This window comes from Phaenicophaeus curvirostris, chromosome 12 (genome assembly GCF_032191515.1).
Source record: "Phaenicophaeus curvirostris isolate KB17595 chromosome 12, BPBGC_Pcur_1.0, whole genome shotgun sequence".
Lineage (NCBI taxonomy): Eukaryota > Metazoa > Chordata > Aves > Cuculiformes > Cuculidae > Phaenicophaeus > Phaenicophaeus curvirostris.
In genome coordinates, this window is record NC_091403.1 from 8,012,169 (window position 1) to 8,032,548 (window position 20,380).

The 20,380-nt window shown below is 41.8% G+C and overlaps 2 protein-coding genes across 6 annotated transcripts in view; both read right to left on the minus strand.

The window, feature by feature from the left end:
• CEMIP (cell migration inducing hyaluronidase 1) overlaps positions 1-20,380 on the minus strand; it is a 110,008-nt gene that overhangs the window by 84,630 nt on the left and 4,998 nt on the right. The window lies entirely within an intron of this gene.
• LOC138725708 (cell surface hyaluronidase CEMIP2-like) overlaps positions 1-20,380 on the minus strand; it is a 48,019-nt gene that overhangs the window by 22,868 nt on the left and 4,771 nt on the right. For all 5 annotated transcript variants that reach the window (XM_069866863.1, XM_069866862.1, XM_069866861.1 and 2 more), the window contains exons 7-15: positions 17,105-17,310; positions 15,470-15,539; positions 14,772-14,900; positions 13,674-13,759; positions 12,181-12,312; positions 12,025-12,060; positions 11,040-11,192; positions 9,007-9,184; positions 3,557-3,772 (exon numbers count right to left, since the gene is read on the minus strand). In XM_069866863.1, coding sequence (XP_069722964.1) covers positions 3,557-3,772; positions 9,007-9,184; positions 11,040-11,192; positions 12,025-12,060; positions 12,181-12,312; positions 13,674-13,759; positions 14,772-14,900; positions 15,470-15,539; positions 17,105-17,310 — 1,206 coding nt within the window. The remainder of the gene's footprint in view (positions 1-3,556; positions 3,773-9,006; positions 9,185-11,039; positions 11,193-12,024; positions 12,061-12,180; positions 12,313-13,673; positions 13,760-14,771; positions 14,901-15,469; positions 15,540-17,104; positions 17,311-20,380) is intronic.

Consider the following 20,380-nt stretch of genomic DNA (forward strand, 5'->3'; position numbering starts at 1 on the left):
AGCTTATAAAAGAAAATGACACTTAGTGCCAAAAATCAAAAATTCTGCTTACTTTAATGCAGACTGGTACAAAACAAAAAAAAAAAAAAAAAAGAGAAGTTTCACAGCCTCTCCTGATGAGTTGCTGTGAAGTCTGCAAGCAAGCAGTAAGCGCATAGTTTCAACTGGCAGGTGGGAGCCAAGGCACTTGTCTTACAATTTATATAAAACTCAGAAATGGTTTATAAATCTCATTAATGTTTTAACAAGGTGTTGTGGAGTCTCCAGTTCACTGCCTTTGGAAATCTCACCTACCTACATGGAGAAAACTAGGGGATGAGCCTCTCCCTACATTTTTCTTTTATTTCTGGCCTCTGCAACAGCTGGAAGTCAGGGACACCGAGGATCTCAGTGCCCTGCTGATGGAGTCCAAGTGACTCACAGACTGCCAGAAGACATGGTGCTGCCAACTCTTATGATCTCCCTGTGAGTCTCCCTTTACTAAGTGTTCTTCCTCAAAGCCTTGCTTTATTTACATTCCAACATGAGAATTTCAGCTGTCATTAAAACGCAAAGGGGTTGGTCTTGCTTGAATGCCACCAACCCTACAAGCTCCAGAATCAAACAGGGATGACAAAAAGGCCTGATAGTTCTTGCTTGTGTAAATCTAGTGATTTTAAGCTGGTCCCAGAACACTTTGGTAGGTAAAGGCAACATTGGAGCCAAAGCACAAGGCATTTCTTAGTGCTCCCTGCTGAAAAAAAGGTCTTGGACACCACATGGGGAAGGTGGTATAGTGCTTCTCGGAGACAGGGAGAAGGAAGGACCATGAACTAACCATAGGAAGGTAGGAATATGACCTGAGTTGCCAGATGAAAAAGCCCTTAGGAAAGCCTGTCCCCAGGATTTTGTGGAGCTAGAAAAGCTGCCAGATGAATTGGTTTTCCCCAGGCATTTCCTTTCCTGGGCAAATTACATCCAGGAGAAGATGAGCGTGGAAAGTGAATGAAAGAAACCTACAGAAAGGAATTAACTGAACTCTAGGCACTTTGCTCAGAAAGGATTTGGTTGCAATGTCAGTTGAAGGACTTGGACCTGATTTTTCCATGCCAAGTAGCCCATCCCTAGCTGACTATCTTGGGCCCAGTTCAGCAGCAGTGTAGGAGTCACTAATTCCTTGAACTGAAAGGATATTTTCACCTGCTTGCACTAGGGAAGAATAAAAGTTCTTGTCACAGAGCTACAGGAAAAAGAAAAGGAAAACAGATTTTGTAATAGAGTTGCTACAATCAAAGCAAACCATCTTTCTCCAGAATTGGATTCACTCTTTTAGGCTTTTGATCTAAAATATGACGCTCAGATTTTAGCACACAAACAAATCACGTTTGTCAGGATGCTGAGAACCAGAATTAAGCTGAAATACTCCAACATATATACCTTCCAAATTAAATCAAACCCTGCTGCACGGGACCTATCTCTTCTACCCTGCCCACATATGTTTCCCTACCCAAAACCCATAAAGCGAAGCATTTAATACGAGCTTTACTCATCCTGCTGGATGCTGATTAGTTGAAAAACACTGGTAAGTAACAGATCCCAGAGAAGCAAATGTTTATGCTTGCCTAAACCTAGCCAAGGAAATTTTCTATGGTGGAAAAACTGCCTCACCATGTAGAGTGCCATAACTAGGAGGGTATTAATAGAAATAAAAATACAAATTCCTACTTGTTTACAACTCTGAATTTAACTGTTTGGTTGCCAGAGCAGAGAATATCATCTCTCTAGAGACACAGAGCAAAATGTAAGCACCAAGCACAAAACCCCAGTTTAATGGGAGTGTTTCATAAGAGCCCAATCCTGTTTCTGCCAAGTCAATAGCAAACCAGGGGATGTAAGCCCAGTGTCTAGACACTTAAATAGCAATTTCTGCTCTCTGCCGTGCCACTGAAGAAAGTGCATATTTTTTTTTTAGCTCATGGAGATATGCATAATCTGGATATGACTGTGCACATAAGGCCTCAAAGATGACTCCATTTCTAAAAGTTTCATACCAAAAAGTTTGTTGGAGAAAGGAGAGTTGAGTGTTGTGTCTAACTAACTGAAGTGTGAGCCCACACATTACTACTACACATCAGAGAAGCCATAGAGAAAGCATCTTCAGAAATCTCTCAGTGTGGAAAAAACACGAGTCTAAGTTTGAAACCATCCCGAAGTGGAACTGTAGGATATCAAGCTCTGCTAATCCCCACACTCACTAAACTGTGTGTTACAAAGGGAAACCTGACAGCCTGCTCCTCTTGATGCAATATTAACACTGCCCAGTCTTCAGTGACTTCAGGTAAGGTTTCATCGTGTACCGCACCTTCCCATGTTTAGGCAATGTCTACTGACTCCCAACCAGACAAGAGTTTGCAGAATGCTCCCAAGTGCAGGGAAGACTCATAAGAAATAACACTTGCTGTAGGTCATGAATGCTGATCACTTCATATTCCATTCTTGCCTTTCATATCCAGCAGTGCAAATAACTGTAGTCTCTATTTCACAGTGCAGGGCTGTTCCCAGGGGTCGGGAGAACATACTGGTCCTTCCAAAAGCCACGTCTTGCATGAGGGCTCCCAGAGCCCACTCTCCAACCTCAAACCATGTGGTGCTGCATGTGCCCACCGCACAGTCTTAATATTTGTCTTGTTCAACACAAGGAGAGAGAAGACCTGGCAAGATGTCCAAGTAGCTGCAGTACTAAAACAGGCCTGGATACCATTTGTGTGAATACATTAATACCTTTTAGAAGTGGAGGAGCAAGGAGAACCACCTGTGATCTCTTACAGATGATTGTGAAAGCTGTGCCGAGTCGTGAATTTACAGTATGTTCCATCCAACCACAAAGGTCTTGTCAAAATTTGAGCAACATACAATGGACCACAATCTGATTTTGAGGTCGTATTTTCCTTCCATTTACCATTCTCCTCTATTTCTTTCCCTACTGAAATGTCACCTGAGATTTGCAGCCCTTTCTACTAAGCTGTTGAAATTTCGGTTAAGGGCTCTAACTCAAGTGTGTTGGAGAAAACTGCTGTGAAGGTTTAATACCACCACAACTTAAAACTAACCATCCCTTAGCCAGTCATTTCTGGATGGGCAATAAGTGTGAGTTTGTGTCTCAGCCACCCATTTCACCATCCTGAATGCAGTGAAATGTACGAAAGGAGTAACATCGTCCGTTACTAAAACTTGATTCACCAGACCTACCCACCAGAGCCCCATGGCAGAGTGGAAAAACACCTGGAAACAAGAACTAAAAAATGCCAACCTGTTCCCTAGCTGCATCTCAGCTTGCAGCTTCTTGTGGGCAATGGGAAGAGACTGGGCTCCTTACAGCCATGCAACTGCACAACAGGAGCTTTGCTGAGCCCTTAGAATTAGGTAGATAACACTGAGAGTAGTAAAATTACACCAAATCTATTATTCACCTCCTATGGAGTGTTGGCTAGGTTTCACTCCATCATCCTGCGGGAGATTATCTGAGGACACACACCCAACACACCCAACAACATTGTCTACAGCCACCCCTCATTACCTGTGCGAATTTCCCAGTACACATCACCCCGTTCCAGCGTGGGACAGCGAGACACCCAGGATGACGCAGCAAATAGTTGTCTGCTCTGCCTACGAAAGTGTCCGGATAACCTGTCACTGAGCCATCCAGATCATGAAAGACAGACATTTTGTCGCCATCGTTATCATTGTTTCCAAACCACTGGCCCGATCTTCCAAAAAACACTTTCAGTCCAACCTAGCAAGAGAAAATAAGAACAAAAGTTACTGGTTAGCTCAAAGTAAGGTTAGGATTGCAGTGGTTTAAGAGCCAAAACAGTGATACAGACAGAACTAGAAAGCTCTATTGTTTGAATGACAGTTTCGTTTTGCCTCTTCTACTTAGAAAAAAGTCCTGACTGTCTTGGTTTCCCCCTCATTTCTTAATCCCAGAAGATATTCTCACAAATATTAGTCTTTTGGTTCTTTGAAATGTGCCTGCACAACCCTGCATTCCTTGAAATCACACAGCCATAAATTGTGCAGTGGCAAAAGAAAGAGGATGACTCAAAGGGTAGGGAAGTACTGGAAGTTTATTGAGGAATATCACAGCTGTGATCAAAGAAACACAAATTACTGGATAGTTGGTGAATTTTCTCATATTTTTGCAATGACTGTTCTAAGCAGTTCTGAGAGTGCCGTTTTCTCCTAAGTGTTCCACTAAAACCTTATAAAACTGACAGCAACTCTCGGAATTGGCTCTTGTACACATTCTAATTTATCCCCTGAAGAATATTTTTTAGGGAAGAAAAATAACAGGAAGCAGTGTTATCCTTATTATACATAGCTCTGTTTTCAAGATTTTTCAGTAGATTAAGTAAAAGAATCTGTCCTGATACGAAAATCCAGCAAAACAAGGAAAGTGCACATGTTCAGCAAAAAGGCATGGAATATTTTAATGTCTGCAGAGAAAATAATTACAGCGTGCAAGAACTAAGTTCCGAAGTAATCAAGAAAATAATCACTCCAGGTCAAGCACTCTAAACGAATCCTGCAGCAACGTGTATGAAAGCAGACGGCATAAATAGCGACTGGATCATGCCAGCCCAAAGGATTGTAATTTGTTCCATTTAGCCCAACTAATTTTAATTGGCCTGTGCACACGAGTAAGAATTAGGGTCAGTAGGATTAGGCTGCAAGTTTACGAAGGGCTTTGAAGACTTTATTTTAACAATAATAAACAGAACAGCTTAGGAGAATAGGAGGCTCATTGTGATTCTGAGTTAGACAGAAAGTCCCATTGCCTTAAAAAGAATGACCACTGCAGCAACTATGTGCAGAATAGAATTGCTCCATTAGTCTTTTTTACTTGAAAATTAAATTAGAGCCTAGAAACATTTTTCTGGCACCTGAGAATCACAGAATTGTTTGGTTGGAAAAGAACTTTGAGATGATCAAGTCCAACCTTCTTGTCCAAGTGCCCCAAACAAACATCTGAAGTTGTCTCACCTAAAGGAGGTTCAAACATGTGGAAATTTAACGTGTATTTTTTAGTATTTTAAAGACTTTTCTCACTGTACTGCACAATATTTTTGCCCAAAGGGCTGTGTGGCAAAGGATGATCCCAAAAGTTGGAGTTTTCTTTCATTTTAATTTATAAAAGAGGAGATATTTCAAAAATGTAATCACTGTGATGCAGTTATAAATACCATTATAAATACTTTGTGGCAGTGCACTTCTGGAGTTGAATATAAAAATGAGCACTTCACTGGCGAGGAGAACAAAGTCAGCTGCACTTCAAAACAAACCAAGGCACAGTCAGTACATCTTACGTCTGATGAACACTCTCAGTGTTTCCATGGAGCAGCAAACAGTTTTGGTGCTAACGCTAACCTGATTTCTAACATTGTCCTCTACAAAGTATGAAAGTCAGAAACAAAACAGAAATGTTAATGAGCAGTGTCACTTCTTTTATAAGCCTCAAGGCTACCTTACTTTTGTATGCAGGATAGGGGTGCACCGAGTTTGCAGTTACGGCTATGGCAAAATACATAATTTTTTCTAAGTAAACACACATGAACAGAGAAAAGACTCGCTCATCAGCTATGCCCATTTGGAGCTAGAAGTGAGCTACAAGAGGGTGCAGAGACAGGTCACATCTAGCTACCACACTACTATTCAGACATTTAATTTTCATTAGGTGTGGACTACCTGGGAGTGACATGGAACAAACATGACCTGAATTACCTGTCTGAAGCCTGACAGGGAGACCTGATAGATGATGGTTACATGAGTACATAATCTCTTAGGAATATGCTAACTCAACATGTCCAAAGGCAGCACACCTAACACACCTGCAGACAAGTCCTGATGACTGCAGCGGAAAATACCTTTTATATTAAAAACTAATAATGTCTTGTAAAACATCAAAATAACTTTCCAAGTGTTGGCACAAGCTCCTCACAAAAGTTGTATCACCATGTCACTATTACTATTTTAAGAAGAAATACTTTCAAACAGTGTGAATCTTCATCTATTTTACCACTCAAGGACTCTGCCCTCCTTAGCATGACTTTTATTCTGCTGGCATGATGCTAGGTATCACCCCTCAAGTTCTCTTTGGTCAGGACTCCCTTTAGGATCTGGGGCGGGGTTCTGCTGCCCTCTTTTTCAGAGGGTAACAAACTTGCGCTTTAACTCACTGTCTGCTTTTCTTTTTCTCATTATGAATTGTTTTCAAACTTCTGCTTTGATACAGAAACCCAGCGGTAAGACAACACAGGCTAAACATAGTAAGGGCAGCATAAGGAAGCACCCGTCACTTAGACAGACCTTCAATCTCATGGGAGTTGCTAGACCACAGCCAGGAGCCAGTTCTGGCCCTTCTAAGAACCACAAACACACCCAACACAGACTGCTGGGATTTCTTTGGCACAAGTAATTTCAGAGATGCTGTAGTGCTGGCAAAGCTAGGAGTACACCAGGCCTGAATCCACAGTAAGCTCCTGGCTGCAGGGTAAAAACAACCAGAGAGATTACTCGCAATAGACACATCTAAAAATGGATGTGAATTGGGACAGTTTGTGAGTCCTCTGTAACTGCTGGAGGCGGCCTTGTTAATGGGAGTCCAAAAGGTGACATGCAAAGTCTTGCTCCTCACCTCACCCTATAAGAGCTGTGCATCAAAAAGGATAGGGAAGAATGGGTTGCTAGTTTATGACTGAAAAAGAGATATATCTGGTCTTCTTAAGAAATGATGCGCAAGTATCCTGTTTGGGCACGGCTGCATTCTGGACTAGGGCCATCTCTTCTGGGCTCTCCAAGTCCTGATGACTGACAGTCAACGGATCTACAGAAGACCACAACCATCACCATGCCCTCAGCTGGGTAACGACCAACTACAGCTTCTATTCCTTTGAAATTACTTGCTTTTAAAAACAAATAAACAACCAGCCTAGCTAGCATCAATGTTGCTTTTTATAAATTCACAGATATCATAATATGTGGGATTTAGGTTTGTCAATGGAAAGGCAATTAGAATAGTTTTCGTAAAGTGTAATGCTTGTCTTCTGTTGTACTTGACTGGGGGTTTTATACTGGAATTAAACAAGACCTGACTGACTTTACTATTTTGTTGTTTAACCAATCTGCTTATTAGTCTGATTAATTATACAATTATTCCTTCAGCATGACTAATAGTTTTGTCATCACTATACAACTTTCTTCTTAGAAAACAACTGTAAAATGGTTGTCCTTTAGGGAATTAGTACTTAGCTACCCTTTAAAAAGTAGTAAAATGAAGCCCGGAGATGGAAGATTAATTAAAATGGTCTATGGGCTGTATCTTAACTAGTCAAAGACATGTTGTCCCATATAGCAATTAGCAATAAAACAATAAATTAACCATGGTCCTTCAAGTCTGAAGTCAGATTTAACACATCTAGGTTCAATGCAGATAAAACAGAATCAAGGTGAAAAGTGCTGGGATGCAGGTCATTACAAACATAAGTGTTTTTTAACTTGGCAAAATACCAACTTCAGAAGCACATTTCTCAAAAATGCACACACAAGCAATGATTATTGGTATAATGTCATTAGCTTTTTTGTAATAGGCTGACACTGTATTATTTTAATTTGCTTTGCAGAAGTATTTAGTAAGTCTTCTGACCATTTTTACCTTGAAAATCTCCTATCTTAAATGTATTGCAGTACTAAGCTGCCTCTCAGACAAAAAGTACCAAGATATTTATCAGGGTCATTGGCCTCAAACAGTGCAACTGTATTAAAGAGCTGCATTTCTAGCCATTCAAGAGGTAACCATCCCCTTTGCTAAATCTGCACATATATAATATGTCTGAAACTATTCTGCTGGGCAGAGTCCTATACCCATAACTGGAGAAATAATCCTACTCTTCTCCAATCCACCGATCAAACTTTTTCATCATACTCTTTTTTCAAAGTTCCCCTCACCAGTTCCAGGTTGATTTACTTATTCATGTTCTCCATGATCATCTTATAGCCACCTCCCCAAGCAAGGACATAAAGAAGGTACAGTAATTTAGCCCTTATTCTTATTGCAAAGCTCCCTGAAGCTTCTAAGGTAACTATGATCTCTTTACTGAAATGCACTGGAACTGTGTTTTGTTTAGAGAAGCAATCAAGTGACTGCAATCAACACCATCCTTTCATGAAACACCCTCCTGTTGTTGGCCTGGAGTGTACCAGAGACGGGACAAACTAACTGCTTGCCAGAGAGAGTGATATTGGTCAGTCCCAGAGCAATGGAAATTTTCCTCAAGATAAAGCCAAACCTCAAGCCAAAGTTACTATAGTTCATGGACATCCTAACAAGCATAGACCTTGTTTGAGAAAAGCTAAGGAGAGGTTATGATCCCTGGGAGTGAGCCAGGTGGAATCTATCATTTCCCAAGCCAAGCGTGCAGCGTCACGATCCCTTCAGGAATCCAGGACAAGGACTGGAATTGCTCAGGACCCTATGGCTCCTGCCAAGGCAGAGATACAGAGCCCCATTCTGCGGTCAGGGAAGTCCCTTTTGTGCTCAACAGGAATTTCCCTGCTGACCCCCGAAACTGGGTCATGGCTTTACTTCTAGGTACTTTTGCTTATTTCTGTATAACAATTGTCTTGCAGCTTACTGCCTCCTGACATCTCATCTGTGTTCCTCTCAGCCTCTGAGGTGAGGTCTTCAGCATATATAAGCTGGTAATGCTACACTAGCTACGAGTGATGTTCTGGATTTTTTTTTACATAGCGTCTGCCTAGGCATAAGATACCTTTGCATTTTACTGGTCTATAAATAATCTCCATTAAAAAAAAAAAAAAGAAGTGTTGCAAAATGAATTGATGATATACACCCAATGAAACACACCTCACTGCCTGGAAATTCCTACTCTAGGATAAATCCCTCATCGCTTCTAAAAACTTCAAAAACTTGCACATATAACATCATGCATTCCTGCTTTTCCTACATACACTTTTCTCCATCAGGATCCGTGACACATTATTCTGGGGGCTTATCTGCCAGGAGTTTCTCATGAAGAAGCCGATGGCGCTTGAGTATCTGTCAACAGTTGGGGTGAACTTCTTAAAAGTGCACTCTGTCATCCTGACAGGCCCATCATAAATCTGGAATCCACGAATAGGGAACGTCCTGTGAGATTTAAACACAAATACAGTCCTGTGTTAAAAGCCTGGGCAAACTCTGGGTCTTCTGAAAACATAGAAAGATATTAACAAGTAGCTAAATCACATTTCCTTTTAAAAAATTGGGACCTGGACACTCATCACACAGTTAACAAACGATGAAAGCCTACTGAACATCCTCTACAGGACAAGGCTCAAGGGCCAAAAAAAAAAATTACTTGCAAGCTTGCCTAAGGCTTGTATGCTGGGGTAAAGCAGTTCAAAACCCTCGTCCTCAGCAACCCAGGGATTCATCATCACAAAAACAACTCAAAGGGCTGTGTGGCAGCATTACTATCACGTTTACTGTTCCAGGGTAGACACGTTTCTCAGGAAAACTTCAGCATGATTGCAAAAATTGTATCAGCCAGACTCCTGGAGTCTGGAAGCAAGTACCAGGTGGTGCAGCACAGTTGTTTCTCTTCACACAAGCCACTTCACATGAGATCCCTAGGACCTAGTCCACAGCATTTTATACAGAAAGGCGATTTCTGCAGCATCAGTCTATGGACATATTGTCAAGACATCAGAGTTGAAAGAGACACCACTGGAGTCACAGGTAATGACCTGCCCTTCCAAGGTTTGTTTTGAGAAGGCGCCAAGTTTTGCTTGGCCTCAGTTGTGTTTGATTAAAGGGTGTCCTGCACCAGCTTTGCAGACGGTAATGAAACTGGTCAATAGTGGGATGGAAGAGTAGGTCAACGCCTACTGAGTCCAAAAAGAATTGTTCTGACATGAAAACCACAAAGTGGACATCATGTGGGCACACAGGCTCTCTCCAACCCAGGGGTTGCTAAGGTCCAGATTCCCCCACAGCCCTGATGTTTTTTCTTACTAGCTGGCTCCAGACATTCAGAAACATTTTGCCTATTGGAAATACTAGGCACAAACAGTGTTTCTTGACCAAGTAATTCTTTTTCAATTTGCAGAGCTGTTATCCTAGCACAACCCCCACACCCCATATGGCGTTGTGGCATAATGAATGGACAACTACCAGACATTTTGGCATACTCCTTTCCAAAAGCGCATTGTTTAACAGTATCACAGACTATTAGACCTAGTTTAAACTGCAAAGGAGCTTTTTTAGCAGTTGCAGTTAAAATAACAACACTGGTAATAACTGAGGATAGATCTGATTATTCTTCTGTCCTACACAGATCCCATTCCACTGTCACCTCTGGCAAAGTCATGTATAGCCAGGGTTGTATGCATGGTGCACCTGCCGAGTGCTGCTTACTCCTTAATTTTATATTCCTTGTAGAGGGATTAACGGTTGGTGAGCATCATTGAAAACACAGCGTAGAATTTAGGCTTTGGGAAGCACACCTTGCTATGAGGATGCGGGTAGGCATTACAGTTGCTAGACAGGAGGCTGTGCTGCTATCACAACAGAAAACAACATACAGCTATTGAAAAAGAAATAAGATGTAATAATGAAAGACGGCTTCTCCTTTGTTAAACTGGCCACATTTCCTCAGCCCAGCCAGCAGGAGGGACGATGCATGGTGCATGGGAGCTGCGCCATCAGCTCAACACTGTGCTACTGAAGCACTACACAAAAGCCATTTGGTATCTTTCAGATTCTCTAATCCGTTCTCCAGTGACTAATAAATCAAGCAGAAAATTAAATCAAACACATTCAGCCGAGAATGCTCTCAAGCTGTTGGCCTGAAGAGCAAGTTTATTCGGATGCTTATTATTTCTGGCCTGTACAATAATTTAAACACACGGTATAAATTACTTGTTGGTAGTCACATTCATTCCTGAGGCTTTTCTTCTAGCTTATGCTAAAGCCAAGAAGAAATGGCAGAAGAATAACTCACTTGTTTCTGGGCAGTGTTCGGTATTCTCCATTTGCCCCTTTTCCCCAGTAGCTGTTTTGGCCTCCCTGGGAGCCAAAGTTGCTGCTTTCTCCAACAAAAATAGAGCGCGTAACCTCCAGGCTGGAGCCTTCATCTGTCGGGAAGGTCCCATCACTATAAGTGAAGAAATATCAAGTAACTTTGCAGCAAGCACAACAGATTAATTAACACTTTTAATTACACCACACACAGAGTAGAACTCCTTTCTCAGTTTGAAAAAAAAAAAGTGCCTGCACCAGTAGAATAATGCACTTTAACAACGTGCTTTAAAATCTCTTCAGAAACCAGCAAGTTAATGCTGAGGTAGCTTAGTGCTCAGATGTCAGTAATTCTGGTAACTCAGTCAGGTTAAAACCAGCTCTACCATATATATACACACACACACATATGTATAATTTCTCTATTGAGTTGCTTTATAAATTTCTAGCTACATCCCTGAAGAGAGAGCCAGACAGCACTGATTCTCATTGCCTGCAGCACGCTTCAGATATGGCACAATTTTGCAGGTGTTTTGCAAGAGGATTTGAGACAGGAGCATGGCAGAGACCAGCAGAGGAGACAGGACACCTGCTGTGGGATTATCCCAGCCACCCTGCCCTGGGAGCGCATGAGCTATGGATGATGCTGCTCCATCAGGCTAGAACAGAAAAGAAGTCTCCTCAAAGGCAGATCCAGATGTTTAGTCTACTGATCAGGACCTACCATCCAAAAGGAAATATTCAGCAATTACAACGTATTCCCCAGGCATGCTGAGGCAAAGAGAATGAAAGGCTAAATTGCCCCTTGTATTAATGGCTGTGCAAGGAAGATTTGATGTGGTCTGGGAGGAAAAACATGAGTTTTTCTCATTCCTTACAGGAATTGCCAGAGTAGTGTCTCAGCTTCCATTCTGGAGCATCTTACACTGGTGGAAATAACTCGAAGAAGGTCGATTTTAAGAAATTACCTTGCAAGAGTGAGTCCAATTCCATTGTCTGAAAACCTGGGACAGAAGATACACAATGGTGTAAATGACAAGGAATGTCTGCAGTGAATTTGGCCTACAGATCTATTTATGTCTGCCGCAGGGGGGATGATATAACATGTAATTACAGTAACCTACCCCGAGTTGCAGAAAGTAATGTCACCGCCTCTGGCCCAGGCCCCATGGTCATTATTTTTAAAAGCAATAAGACCATCAAGCACAGCAGGAACTCGTGGCTTTTCGGGATCAGCATCTTGATGTGGGTGAAACCTGAAGCAAGAAGCTTAGTTAATGGGGCACAGAAGACATAGGAACTGACCTCAGACAGAGGACGTCTTGCCTGGCAGACCTCATTTGGCTTCTAAATATTGGTGTAATGGGCCTAAAGAGATGATATACCCTGGATTAGATCCAGACTATTAGGTTGATTTCATCTCTGTGCTTCAGTGCCATCTCTGTGCTTCAGTGCAAAGCAGAAAACAAGAAACATTCATAAGGTAAATGAACAGGAGATGTCTCGCTAGACTTCATTGGGCCCACAGTTACTCCTCAGTTTGATTCAGTGTGATTTACAGGCATAGAAAACATTTTTCCCAAGTCACTTGGGTCCTCTTGTAATTGTTCTTACAAGGCCCATTGAGATTTCCTGGATTGATGCTAGAAAATCAATTAGGCGCCTTCAAGAATCTCATTCAGCAAAGATAACAGAGTAATTGGAGCTGCTTTCCTTGCATGGTACAGATTAGACCTCCACATGCTTCTGTATCTGCTGAGCTTTCATACAAAAGAAGCAGCATTTGCCCTGGGAATCAGACGCTTCTCCAATTACTTTTAGGATATTTCCTGCCACACTGGCTGTTAATGGTAAGACTTGTGCTGTGCTTGGAAAAAAATCACTGCTTTTTCTGAGTCTACCTCATCTCCTTCTCCTTCTTCTTCTTCCAGCTTATGTCCCAAGGGACATCACATCCCACCTCAGTGTCCAAGGGGATGGCCTAGGGAGGGAAGTCTCACAAAGGGAGGCAAAGTCACCCTTTTCCTTTCAGCAATACTGGAACACCGAGAGGCTATGATGGAGGAGGAAAAAAACCCAAGGCTTGACCAGGACCAGTGGCTGGTTTCTGCCACATTCTCCTCACACAAACCCATAGGGCTGCAGTAAACGAGAAAATGTCCTTAATTTACCTGCTTCCACTCTGCAAAAAGAAGCTCAGAGATTTTAAAGTAGCTGACAAAAAGCTTTGAAGCTACTTTATTTTCCTCATTAATCCCAGACAAGTCTCAGCAGTCTCACACGTCATCTTTCAGATGCAAGCTCTTTTAAGCGATTAATAAGAAATGTTGGAGTTCACAAATCCACTAATGGAACAGGATCTGGATCCCCTTTCAGTGCTTCACTTGCTTAGTCCTCATAACCCCAAGTGCATGTTTATCATTTTTGGTCAGCAATAACACAAACTATTAGGCGCACAGCTATGAAGTATTTGCCTCTGCATATCGAGACAGAGATTGCATGGGGGTTTTTCAGATGTTCCAGCTACAACGAGGCATTAATGATCCACTAAACACAGTGCAGAAGCCAAGCAGCAATACAACTATCCAAACCATACAGCCATACAGCATGTGCTTACCTGGCATTATCGACAGTGAGATACTCTCTAGGATCTTCAGCACTGGCTCTCGTTGTCTTTACTCCTTTTCCAATAAACAAACCAGCCTGAAAATGCATGTGACTCCAATTATTTTAAATGCCTGCCCAACTGAGACCAGAGACCCCAGATTTTAATCAATGAACAGGGGCAGCCACTGCCTGCAGATACAACGAGCGTACCCAGCTTGGGGTCTCTCTTCCCTTTCAGTGTCACTTGGCACCGCTCAGCATGACATTAGCCCAGGATGTAGCACACAAGTCAGGACAGAGCCTGCCCTGCCATATGTTATGCATCAGCATCTCAGGCTGCCTCCTGACCCAAAGCAAGGCACTGAACTCCCACTCTCTTTCCCTCACAGAAAGCAACGAGTGGCTATGCCAAACTCTTGATCACTTTTTGGAAAAAGAGTGTTGTTAAGAAGTCAGGTTTTAAATGAAGAGTGATGAGTCCCCCGGCACTCAAAAGAGAACATGAGCTGCTGTAGCCAACTTAAAGGCTTTGGGCTAGAGCAGCAGCTGTCAAGGACCAAGATGTAAAATACACAAGGCACAGAGAAACAGCACTGATTTCAATCTAGAATCCTGAGAAATAAGTTAAAAATACTTTTTATAGCTTACAGGTTACTTTTTCGTGTCCACAGTGTATTTTAGGGGAGAGTGTTTTTCTTGGAATTACCTTTGAATTTTTGGTCTCATTTTTCAAAGGTGATGAGCAGGCCCTGGCACAAACAACTTTTGCTCATCTCCCTGTGTCCTTGCACCAGTGTGGACAACCGCAGGGCTCAGTGTCTGCCTGTCATTCCTTAAATCTCACTTAGTACCTATGGCCTGGGCACATCTCTTCTAACACAGGAACCCAACCAAAGCACCCGAAATAGGACCTCCATTCTGCTCAGCTCCCTCTTTAATCATTAGAAAGAGCATCATCCCCAAAGGCTGATTGTCTCTTGATATAGTGTTAAAAGGCCACTATCAAAATGCAAAATATCCACAATCATCCGATATCAGAGCACTACAGAAGGTCAGCACCACACCCTACTCTTTTATTCATAGTTACATATAAAAATCAGCCACGTGCCTTGAAATTGGAGTGGGCTCTGTTGTTGTAAAATACTCCCAAGGGGGTGTGTTCAGCCTGTCCTTCTGGATATTGCCCCTCAGACTGTCCAGTGGGAACCCGGTGGAAGATGTACCATATCCCAACATCCTAAAAGAGAAAGAGAGGTTCAAAAAATGGGACATTACAATTAATTATGCAGGTTATCCTGGGGACTTTGAGTTTCTTGCTATGCTGGCCGGATTCCTAAACTAAGCCTGCCAAATATGTGCAAGTCACCAGGCCACCAGGGTGCACACACATGGGGGTTTTATGCATATATCATGGGTGAAATTCAGGTGGTTTAGGAAACATCTTTCTCTATACAGGCATGTTATACACAAACATCATTTGGGTAAACATCAGAGATAATAACAAGGGAGAGAATCTAATTATATATACAATATATTTTACTGGGCAATTAACTATTAACTACTAATAAAAATGAACATTTGTTAAGAGTCAGCACACACTATTTCCAGCCCCTGGTGTGAGAGATACCAGTGTAAGAACTGCAGGCAAATACTTGGTCTTAACATAGACAAAGGTTGCAGAAATGCATGTCCAAATTTTATGATGGCTTACTAAAAATTCATCACCGTCATGCTAATGACATCAATAAGAGAAGAAAATACGGGAACTGCAGACAAAGTATAGCTCTTGCTGTTAAATGATTTTACCTGAGCACCAGCTGCTGCATTCTCTATTAAGTTGTTGTTTGGATTTGCAATCCAGAACGTGCTGACAGCCCTGAAAAATCAAAATCAAAATGATCCTAAGCAGTTACCAAACAGGAAGGGATACGTTTTCATAGCACTGCACTGGACTTGAGCCACAACTCTCCTATTGACTTTAAGACTCCACACAACCATTTAATGATACTCTTCAAGGAAAAAAAACCCATATGGTGATGTCAGACGTGTTCATTTATGGAGCCACATGCTGAACCTATTGTAAATTATATGAGACTGTTAACACAAAATCCAGGCTCTGTTAAATGCAGCTTAAGGAAATCAAATGTCTTTTTTTTTTTCTTCTGCTTTCTCCCCTAAAGTTAAGCAGCTTGGAAAATATCTGAAAAGTGAACTGTTGGTTTGGCTTTTTGCAAGTTCAGGGGCAAGGGCAGGGATTCTCTATTGATATTTGAAGCTTCTACATGGAAAGCAAAATAAATGTCCTCAAGAGTTGCAAGTGGCTCATTAAGTAAGAGTTTAAGGAGATATTGTTTTGACGTTTGTTCAAATAAGGAGGTTTTGCTTCAGAGGGAACATCAGTAGTGGCACAAACGGAAGCCAGATATAGGTATGAAAACAATATCATCAGTTTTCGTACTTCAATTGATAACATATTTTGCAGTAGCAAAGAAAACATGTAAAAACACTGTAAATCTCTTTTTGTAACCATACTAATTAATTTGATCATTCCAAGGAGAAAATCTCAAAACCTTAACTATTACATAATCAAGAATCCACACTCCTTTGGATTAAAAGAACCACCAAATAGGTGCAAAATAGATCTGTATTAACTGTACAATCAAGCTTAGCATTGCAACCATAATTTATTCATGCAAATTAAAATAAGTTGTGTTTGGCCACAGCTTTCTTTTCCAGAAAGCATGAAAGTACAAATTTCCTTGGCTAAACTATGTTCTTAATTGGAAACATCAGCCAGGCCAGCACCCAGGTCCCCCGAGGGTACATGTTACAGCTCACTTATCTCCAAAACAGAAGCTAACATTGGTCAGCTATATTATGATACTGTTTCCTGTTAAATGATGCTCACTCTAGTTTATGGTAAACTCTGCATTCTTACTACTCCTCCTGATGTACTGTAGATATTCATGCACTCATATACGATGGACCAACTTACTCCAGATGCTCCAGTCCCAATTCAACCTCAGTTAAAAAAGCAAAATCTCCCTTTGGAGTGAGTGGTATTTTTGCCAGCCTGTGCCAGGGCTGAAGCAACTTGCATTTATCAGATAGATTTCATGGAGCCTTCAACACCCTACTTAAAAAGACCTGAAAGGGGTTCAGAAACAAGAAAAGTGCTCCAACATATTCATGATTCTCAGGAAACAGCGACAGAAATAACCAGCAGCCCGGGAATCGCGCAGATGTTAACAGATATCTTCACAAGTGAAACGTGGTCAAGCAGCTGAATTACTTTAAAATGAGAAATGGTAGGAAAAGCTACAATTTTTCATTTAATATCACCTAGCACCTTTCAAAACTCACATCACAGCGTTCTTTTGAGACCCAGCTATAAAGCCCAACATACATGCAAAACCCAACTACAGCTCTCAGCGCACTTACATGCAGTCAGTGCTTGGCACAGGAATGTAATTCCCATAGACGCGGCTGCGGATGGCAAGGCACATTTCCTCATTGCGATCTGAAGGCAAGATCGTCCCTGACCTCGTGAGGAGGCCCAGGTTGTGATAAAATGTATTGCGCTGCTCCGTCCCATCTTCAAGGAAGAAACAGTGCCCCAGAGTGTCATAGCCTATGGTGTCTTTTACCTGGAAAAGAGTATAGCGAGAGCCATAGGTCTCAATGCTGACAGCAGTAGGAACTATAACAGATGCACTTTGCTTATCAATAAAACCTCAAAACACTTGTGGAGTGGTTTTACCACTCCTCTGCACAGCAAGCCCTGCACCCCCAGGCATGCATCCTGGAGCTGACTCGGACTACACGCAGTTTGCATAACCGTGGACTGATCCTATGCTGCAAAACTGCTGTTAAAATCACTCTGAGGAAGATCAAATGCATAATTAAAGGAAAATAGCAAATACTGTATTTAAAACTGCCCTCAGCTCTAGGAGAGAATGTTAGATTCAGCACCATGGAGCAAATATCTGTATAAAGATAAGCACATCTTGCATGTTAAACCAAGAAGTTAGACTAGTTAATCCAGAAATTTTCATGACTGCAACACTTCCCAAATAAAATAAGAAATTCTTTAAAATGCACCATGTGTGGTGATTTATATTAACAAGGTTTCTGTTCTTTATCCTCCACTCTTAGAAGGGGCAGGGCCACATCATTCCTGTAGTGATCGGCCTGGGCAGAGATGGTATTTTCCTGTTTCATCCTATTTAAGATTAACAGACATGCACAGGGATATTGCATTAAACCTTAATTTGACCAAGAAGACTTAGCACAAGCCTCCTTTGATGTACAGACTTGTGAAGATAAATTCAAAACCCCTTCTTTTAAATGTAAATACTACATGAGGCTAGTTAAAATACCAGCTATTTGTTACTAAATCTTACTGAAACCTTAACTTTGTACTCAAATGATCCCTGTCAGCATATTTATTCACTCTTCAGGCATACAAAATTCCCATTGACGTCAGAGTTATGCCCATGTAAGACTGCAAGATTAATATAAACTTTCTCAGTTCTTTCTGTATACCGAGGGATACTTGAACTAAACCCATTTTAGATTCATATCCTGTGGTTTTCCTTTAATGGGCTGGAACTGTACGTAACATCTGGAGTCACAAACAGTATAGTCCCCACAGGTATATCCCTTCTGGATTTCATTGTTTTCCTGGCAGTCACACCTCCGACACATCATCTGCTGCTCTTGCTTGTGCTGCTCTTGCTTGTGCTTCTTGAAGGCTTCAAGGTCTTCAAGAGAGAGTTAAAAATAAGGCACCAGGTATCCAGCTCCCACCTGACACAGCTTTGGAAATCCACTGAGACCTGGCACACAGGTGGAATAGCTTGGAGCAAGCTGCAAGGAGGGTGACAGAGAACCTACATGCAGCGACAATGAACGTGTCCCTACCAGCTGAGTCTTGAAAATACAGATAGGAAATGAATTCAGATAAAAATCCTTGCTAGCCTGGTAAGACCAGTAAGCCTGGCTACTTCTGCTCTTCCAAATGATGGGCAGAAGCTGCACTAAGGAGGCCATGGGAGACTATTTTTGGAAAGAAATCATAACAGCAAACCACCTGCTGTTTTAAACAGCATTTCAATTGTAGAGTTTCATACTTCTGAATTTAGCTGAAGTTCGGCTAATCCGTGCTTCAGACAGCTACATTAAAAACTGGCCGCGTATCTGAAACCAGATTTTAGCTTTCATTAATATGATTTGTCACTGCTTCAGACACACATGGCAGCTCTGAAAACTTACATATGGAAAGCTACGCTTCTCCCTCTCCTAACCAGAAATAGCAATTTAAAGATCATTTACATTTGAACCAAAAGATAAGGGCCCACGTCATGAGATCAAATCCCCAAAAACTAATCAGTTCTGGCAGATCACAGACAGAAACTGAAAGCTTGGAAATGAGAGCCCACCCGCGGCACTACTGCGGACAGTAGCATATTATTGTATGTGGCAGCATTGAAACAGTCGACAACACAAGCTACAGCCCTAATGGTTTGTCCAGCCGCAGATGATCAAGATGCCTCTAAACACTGAATTATATATAGTTCAGCAATACAATATAAATGACCTTTATGCACTGCAACGCTAGACATGAAAGACTACAGTGGTCCGTGTACACCTGACGTGTGCCAGGGCAGCGAAAGGCATGTTGCAGCCTGCTTCCCAGCCACACTGAGTAACCTAAGCCGTGTGAGCCACTGCCACCAGCTTGCAAAGTGGCACGTGGGAGCAGCAGATGGGAGAAGGGCCCTGCAAACAGCACTGCATGACCCATACGAAGCGTAGCACAAACCACAGCACTCCTATAACGTACTTCTACAATTACATCCTCTAAACCCTGAAGACAGGAGGGGGAAAACTCCACCTAACTGGTTTATTCTGCCTCAAGGGCTGAAGTTTCATAATCTGATGCTAAAAAGAGAACCCATCTATGTTATTTAACTGCCTTGCTTTGATACACGTGCTATTCTCTGGAACTGCAAATTATTTAAATTTATTTTAAAGCAAGGCTTTTTATTGCATTTTAATTACTTTTATCTTAATGACTGTATTGGAACCACACAACTCTTCCACAGAATCACATATTTAACTTTCGCTATAAAATCTATTCACTGATACAAAGACTCAAAGCCCCCAGCAGTCACATATGGAGAGGCTGAATCTCACACTTGGATTCTTGATTTTGCAGCTACTGTGTCCCACGCATCCAGACAAACCCTCGGCAACCTCACTCCTGATAAAGAGCAAGAGCATATGCCATTCTTCTCATGGCCAGTATTAACATACAGCTTAATTTATCATCCCAGGAAGGTTCCTTCAATTCCAGAGGTTTAATGCCAACAGGAAGAGAAAGGGAGTTACACTATATCCACACATACTCAGCAAATTTCCTGCTTCCTAAGGGCTCTGTACACAAAATCAGGCTCTACAGCCAGTGTAAACCAGGTATACAAGAAGTCAATCAAAACTTTTGAGTCATCTGGACAATACAAATCCAGTTTGGAATACCTGGAAAGTGCTCCCAGTTGTACAAGTCCAGCATCATATCTTCATGAACACCTCCCTTCAGAGGGACCCTTTCACACAAAGGTTCTCTCAGAGTGCATCTATGCCTTGTCTTACATGGAAAACAAAAGGTTATCAAGAAAAACTTGGGAGGTCATGGATAGTTCAGGGAGCGTCTCT